This window comes from Poromitra crassiceps, assembly GCF_964638095.1.
Source record: "Poromitra crassiceps genome assembly, chromosome: 17".
In the NCBI taxonomy this organism is placed as follows: domain Eukaryota; kingdom Metazoa; phylum Chordata; class Actinopteri; order Beryciformes; family Melamphaidae; genus Poromitra; species Poromitra crassiceps.
Window position 1 is genome coordinate 14,728,565 of NC_139635.1, and position 7,312 is coordinate 14,735,876.

Consider the following 7,312-nt stretch of genomic DNA (forward strand, 5'->3'; position numbering starts at 1 on the left):
CACTTGTTTAGTCAAAGTTTACCAGTATTGAACAAATCGTCTTTCCAAATTGCACAAAATGCAACATTGCACTTCCTCGGGTCCCCAGCAACACAGCCTTCAAGTGTGAAGTTGATTGGACGACTGCTCTGGCTGCCGGCGTGCCTGTCTGTCCCACGCGTGCCTGTTATCTGTTATCATTATTATTTAATATTAAATAGTATAATGTTCCATGTTCTTAAATAAAGACAAGTCTCTAAAACCAAGATGGTCGCTATAAATCTCTCTTAGTTAATAACATGAGGTTTATTTTCAAATGTGGAGGGAAGTCAGATTTGACCTCAACTCCAAGATTGCCGCCAATCCCCCGGGTCTAATGTTCAAATAACAGTTGTGATAAAATCATTAAATTTCTCACATGAATACAAAAAGGTACCATAAGGTTGGCTCTAATATATGTCAACAAAATGAACCAAGAATTTTGAGCCTGGCTTTATCCAATGTTCAAATTTCTGTTTTGGAAATGTATGCAAATTTGTGCATATTTATGCCTTATTTGCACAATTAAACATACAATTTCAGAAAACTTGTAATTCAAAAAATAATTGTCAACCGGTGAAGTTTTATGGCGATATCTATGAATTAACTTTTTTTGTTACCCTCACCTGTAGTGTCTGTTTTGGTAGGACCATTAGATAATTTTCAAAGCTTTCCCTCATAGGATTCCTTACTCTCTCATTTAGAACATATTGAGCACACAAAATCCATTGAGTTTGGTTTTCACATAAAATGGATGACATAAGAAAATGAAAAAAGAGGATAAAATAGACATTTCATAACAGCTTTGTCTTCATACTGTAGTTTGCACGCCAAGCATACCCTCTACTGGTACCTTGCGTCTTCTGTTGCCCGTACATGCCACAGCATTGGGTTTGCATAAAATCAGATAGAGGCAATTCAAAGTGCTTCACATAAAATGGTCGACACAAGAAAATAAGAGAATAAAAGAAGAGGATAAAATAGACATTTAAAAGCATCACAACAGAGTAGTTGCAAAAATAGTTAAAAACTTACAGAGGAATAAAACAAATTTTCTATCTGTCAGCAGTTAAAAGTGACGGTAAACATCAAAGTCTTTAGTCTATTTTTAAAAGTAAGTAAAGTTGGGGCAAATCTGAGGTCTTCAGGCAGATTGTTCCAGCTAGCAGAAGCATAGTGGGAGAATGCGGCTTTCCCATGATTTGATTTGATCCTAGGGACAGTTAGTAAGCCGGACCCTGCTGACCTGAGAGGTCTAGACCAGGGGTGCCCAACGAGTCGATCGCGGTCTACTGGTCGACCGCGGACTGACCCCAGGTCGATCGCGAGGGGTGTCAAAAATCGATTATTATTATTTTTATTATTTTTATTATTATTATTATTTTTATAATCAAATAAAATATAATGGAAGTACATGCAGTTGTTTATTTTAATTATGGATCATGATACAATCCAATTCCAAATGCACTTTTATTTTAAAAGTAGCCACACATGCAGTGAGAAAAAAGAAAGTGAGAAAAAATAAATCATGTATTGGGGAAAAAAAGTGATGCATTGATTTAAGATGCATCGAGATGCATCGATAATCGTAATCGAATCGAATTGTAGCCCTCTGAATCGTAATCGAATCGAATCGTGAGGCCAGTGAAGATTCACAGCCCTAATGTCAAGTGGTTGTGGGACAACGAGAAAGTGTTGTGAGGTTAGATACTGCAGGCTGGAAACGATGTGTGTGCGTTTGCGATGTTGAAACTGGACTGGTAGATCTCGAGAGGCTGGCTACTTGAAAAGTAGATCTTGGGTCAAAAAAGGTTGGGCACCCCTGGTCTAGACGGTTCAGTGGGAGCAATTCAGCAATGTATTTTGGGCCTAGGCCGTTAAGTGATTTGTAGAATAGTAACAGTATTTTAAAATCTATTCTATGACGCACTGGCAACCAGTGTAAGGACTTAAGAACTGGAGTAATATGATCAGCTTTCTTAGTCTTCATTAGAACTCTAGCGACAGCATTCTGAATGAGCTGGAGTTGTCTAAGTTCTTTTTTGGAGAGACCAGAGAAAAGGCTATTACAGTAGTCTAACCTACTGTAGATGAAGGCCTGAATTCGTTTTTCTAGATCCTGTCTGGACATGTAGCCCCTAATTCTTGCTATATTTTCAAGATGATAAAAAGCTGATTTTCTGATTGACTTAATGTGGGAGTTAAAGTTGAGATCGGAATCAATAATAACGCCAATATTTTTAACTTGATCCTTTGGCTTCAGGGATAGAGGGCCCTATTCTCCCACAGGCCTTCGGCGCTAAAACGGGCCTTAAACGCAAAGAAAAGTGCCTTGCGCCTGTTTTGGGACGATATCAATATGGCTTTACGCTGCCAAATGCACTTTAGGCCGAATGGGCGTGGCGCAGTCCCAGAATGGGCCAGAGTGGGCGTGTCGGCCTTAAATCTCGGCGTACTGATATCTTCCCACCTGGCGTAAATTTAGCGCTTTGCGCTTTTGAAAAGCAGGCCTATTCAGTGCGCCAGTTGCGCGGAGCGCTCCCCTCTGGCTCTCTCCCTCCCCTCTGGCTCTCTCCTCTGTCACCCTTCTCTGTGTCACTCTCTCCCTCTCTCCTCAGTCTGACAGGCACAATACGACTGTCTCTCTCTGACTCCCTCGCTCAGACAGACACAACACACGTCCTATAGGAAATAGCAGTTGTAAGTTCACTGCCTGTGAATGGGGTATATATACCACTCTCATAACATGTGTTTACAGAGGCATGCAATTGGGTACTCCATTTCGCTACTAAATAGCAACCAAATGAGGCGAAATAGATATAAAAGGTTGATCTAAAATAATGTGTAATGGTAACACAGCCTGCAATTGTAGAACATTTCAATATTGGACCAAATAAAACATCGAAATTAAAACACCACCCTAAGTGAAACATATATGTCCTCCTGGGCCTATATATATCTCTTGTAGATTTAACGTGATTTAGATAAGTGTCAGCGGAACGCGCGGAACGGCTTCTACTGTCATGTGCTATACTGTGATGTCCGCTCCAATAACTTGGCCCTACTTCACATTTAGTTTTACAATAAAAACACATTTATGCAATGACTTTACATAATGTAGGGTATATTTATGTGCATCATCCTTCCTGCAGCAGGCGAGAGAAAATGATATCTTTCTGGACAAACTTTCACCAATCTAATAGGCTATATTTTTCTAGCTGATGCATTTAGAACATTCTTTTCACTTTGATCTTGCTATAGTGTAGCGTATTTACATGCTTGCAGTATTTAAACTGCAGTTAGATTGGTTTGAGAAGCATAATAATATGGAATAATAGCCTATATGGAGACAGACAGACTGGATGAAGGGAGGGGGGGGGGGGGGAAGAGCGCTTGGCTTCTGTCTGGTTTTGCTGGACCACTGGAATTGGAGCTTAACACTTTCAGTGCCACGGCCCTTGGGCAAAAGGTTGCTTGCTGTGCCACATAGGCCGCAATGCATTTTAAAACAGTCATATAATTTCTTTAATAATTACTATGTAAACACTGAACACGCACAAATAACGATGAGACTCTCTTCTATCACCTGCAAAAAAAAGTTTATTGATCCCATTTTCCGTTCTTTAGTTATGAGCCGGAGAAGATAGCTTGATTAGACCAAAAACATCCCTTTTTTTCTACGAGCTGAGATAACGACCCTTTTGTGAAAGGAAGCATTTCAAGCACATCATTGACTCATTGCTAATATTTTCTGATGTAATGCTGCAGCTGCCTGCGGGTCTGTTGTATGCTGTAGTGTCCTGCGTGCCCCACCTCCCCCCCTCCTCCTCCCCCCCCCCGTTGTGGGAGGAGTAGCTCTCTGCTCTGCTCTGCTGTGAATGCGTTTGCTCTCTGCGTGTGCTCAGCAGTGAAAAGTCCGCTAGTCCAGCTTTTTTACACCCGCGTGTATGTCACTGATTATGCGAATGCAGCGAATGCAGCGGACACGAGGTGCTCAATTGTGACAGCAGATTGGCTGCTGCAGGGGCACAGCTACGTTATGCTTCAATGAAGCAGCTGCATACGGACGGATGCGATGCGATTTCCTCTTCCCAAACGACTTCTTCTGTGTGTTTTACTCTATGGTTTTACTCCACTTTCTCTCATCTGGAGTGCGCTGTCGCCACCTAAGGGTTCTGTAAAATAGGTTAGACACATTCAATAGCTATCATATTGTAAGAGGCGATGTAAGAGGCATAGATCGACACCCCCCCGTCAAAAAAACAATTTCGAGTTACTGACGCCATTTGGCGTCGCTGGCACTGTACGGTAAATTTCTCTTGACGCCATATGGCGTCGCTGGCACTGAATGTGTTAAAAGGCAAGCGTGCGATTCGTTTATTGCACTTATCCAATGAGCATGACGGTGCATAATTTTATGCTTAAAAGGCGTGGTTGTAATGCTTTAGACTGCGTGTAGCGCCAAGACCAAGATATCAATTGCGCTGGTCCACGCCCACTGCGCCAGGCGCTCGGCGTAGAAACTAGGCCGATGCAACGATAGGGGCCAGAGACTTTGTTCTTTGGGACTGAAGACAATCACTTCTGTTTTGTCTTTGTTTAGCTGGAGGAAGTTCTGTCACATCCAGTCATTTATTTGGTCAATGCACTGACAGAGTGAGTCTAAGGGAGCATATTCACCTGAGGAAAGACTTATATAGAGTTGGGTGTTGTCTGCGTAGTTATGGTAAGCTATTTTGTTTTTGTGCATAATTAGGCCTAGAGGGAGCATGTAAAGGTTGACTAGAACGGGCCCCATAATGGATCCTTGAGGCACCCCACATGTCATACTAGTTAGGTCAGATGTGTAATTGCCAATGGAAACGAAGTACTTCCTGTCTTGGAGATAGGACCTGAACCACTGGAGGACCGTACCCGATAGCCCAACCCAGTTTTCTAGCCTCTCTAATAATATCGAGTGGTCAACAGTGTCAAACGCATCGCTAAGATCCAATAGCACTAGGATTGAATTTTTGCCTGAGTCTGAGTTAATTCTAACGTCATTTACGACTTTAGTAAGCACGGTTTAAATGCTATGGTGGGGGCGAAAGCCTGATTGGAGTTTATATAGGAGATCGTTGGAGGTTAGGAATCTATTGAGTTGTAGGTAAACAACCTTTTCAATTATTTTGCCTATAAAGGGGAGATTAGATATTGGTCTGTAGTTACTAATTACCGATGTGTCAAGACTATGCTTTTTTAGTAAGGTTTAATAACTGCAGTTTTCAGAGACTCAGGAAAGGTGCCGGTCAGAAGGGAGCAATTAACTATTTGCAATAAGTCAGACGACAAGCTTTTATGCATATTTGCAGAATTATGATATAATTGTCACAAGTAGGGCCTCTCTTCAGTAACGACTTGGTATGTGTTAAACCATATCAGTCTACATGTATGTTGAGAGATTATAGTGCCGTAGAGACCAGGCACTACTGTATATTGACTTGGTACATGTTAAACCATATCAGTCTACATGTATGTTGAGAGATTATAGTGCTGTAGAGACCAGGCAGGCACTACTGTATATTGACTTGGTAGGTGTATAAACCATATCAGTCTACATGTATGTTGAGAGATTATAGTGCTGTAGAGACCAGGCACTACTGTATATTGACTTGGTAGGTGTATAAACCATATCAGTCTACATGTGTTGAGAGATTATAGTGCTGTAGAGACCAGGCACTACTGTATATTGACTTGGTACGTGTTAAACCATATCAGTCATGTATATTGAGAGATTATAGTGCTGTAGAGATCAGGCACTACTGTATATTGACTTGGTACATGTTAAACCATATCAGTCTACATGTATGTTGAGAGATTATAGTGCCGTAAAAGACCAGGCACTACTGAATATTGACTTGGTACGTGTTAAACCATATCAGTCTACATGTGTTGAGAGATTATAGTGCCGTAAAAGACCAGGCACTACTGTATATTGACATGGCACATGTTAAACCATATTAGTCTACATGTATGTTGAGAGATTATAGTGCCGTAAAAGACCAGGCACTACTGTATATTGACTTGGTACGTGTTAAACCATATCAGTCTACATGTGTTGAGAGATTATAGTGCCGTAAAAGACCAGGCACTACTGTATACTGACTTGGTATGTGTTAAACCATATCAGTCTACATGTGTTGAGAGATTATAGTGCCGTAGAGACCAGGCACTACTGTATATTGACTTGGTAGGTCTTAAACCATATCAGTCTACATGTGTTGAGAGATTATAGTGCTGTAGAGACCAGGCACTACTGTATATTGACTTGGTACGTGTTAAACCATATCAGTCTACATGTATGTTGAGAGATTATAGTGGCGTAGAGACCAGGCACTACTGTAATATTAAAAATATTTGATACTGTAAGTTATTTTATAGGCCTTACAGTGTAAGGCCTATAAAATAACTTGTCAGTTGGAGGCAGAACTCGCCATCTTCGGCTGCTCAGAATCCTCTCTGCTCCTCCCTAATGCTGTGCAATAGTCTCTGACGCAGGGGATGACTGTCGCCAAGAGACTCATTCTGATGGAGTGGAAGTCCCCCTCTTCACCTTCTTTTCAGCTGTGGCTGATGGACATGGTCTCGGTTATATGTATGGAGAGACTCCGGTTCCTGAGGACCAATTCGCTTAGGAAATTCTCAATCATTTGGGACCAGTTTCTGGCCTACTTAGACGAGGTTAGGAGCAGCAGGTGATTTGCCTGGCTGACTTTTTATGGAGCCCTTCCGTGGGATCCCACACACTCTTACAAGCACACAAGCACTTGATGTGGCTGGTTAGTGGTAACATTGAAATGTATGTTTTTGTTTTTTGTCTGAGCCTGTTTGTTCCCTATGTTCTGAAAATTGTAAAAAAAATAAAAAAATAAAAAAAAGCTTGAAAACGGCGGATTTATTTCCCAGGTGAATTCAATACGCTTCCATACAGTTTATACCCTTTATGTAAAATCAATCCAAACTCACTGGACTTTAAGCTCTCTGCAGCCAGCAGGCAGGTCCACATCAACCAAGTCAGAATCACAGGAGGCGACATCCTCTTCTCTGGAACCTAAATTGCAGTATATATATTACAGTATATCACAGTATATATTACAGTATATCACAGTATATATTACAGTATATCACAGTATATATTACAGTATATCACAGTATAAATTACAGAATATCACAGTATAAATTACATTATAAAACCGCTCTCTCAAATCAAGCAATCTGATTGGTTCACAGCCATTGTATAATTCCAGTAACCGAG

At 41.0% G+C, this 7,312-nt stretch overlaps 1 protein-coding gene across 1 annotated transcript in view; it reads right to left on the reverse strand.

Moving 5' to 3' along the window:
• LOC310792218 (uncharacterized protein) overlaps positions 1-7,093 on the reverse strand; it is a gene marked incomplete at its 5' end in the record, with an annotated part of 84,978 nt that extends 77,885 nt beyond the window's left edge. Inside the window, one exon of the mRNA XM_083653946.1 lies at positions 7,024-7,093. Coding sequence (XP_083510072.1) covers positions 7,024-7,093 — 70 coding nt within the window. The remainder of the gene's footprint in view (positions 1-7,023) is intronic.
• Positions 7,094-7,312: the final 219 nt, after the last annotated feature.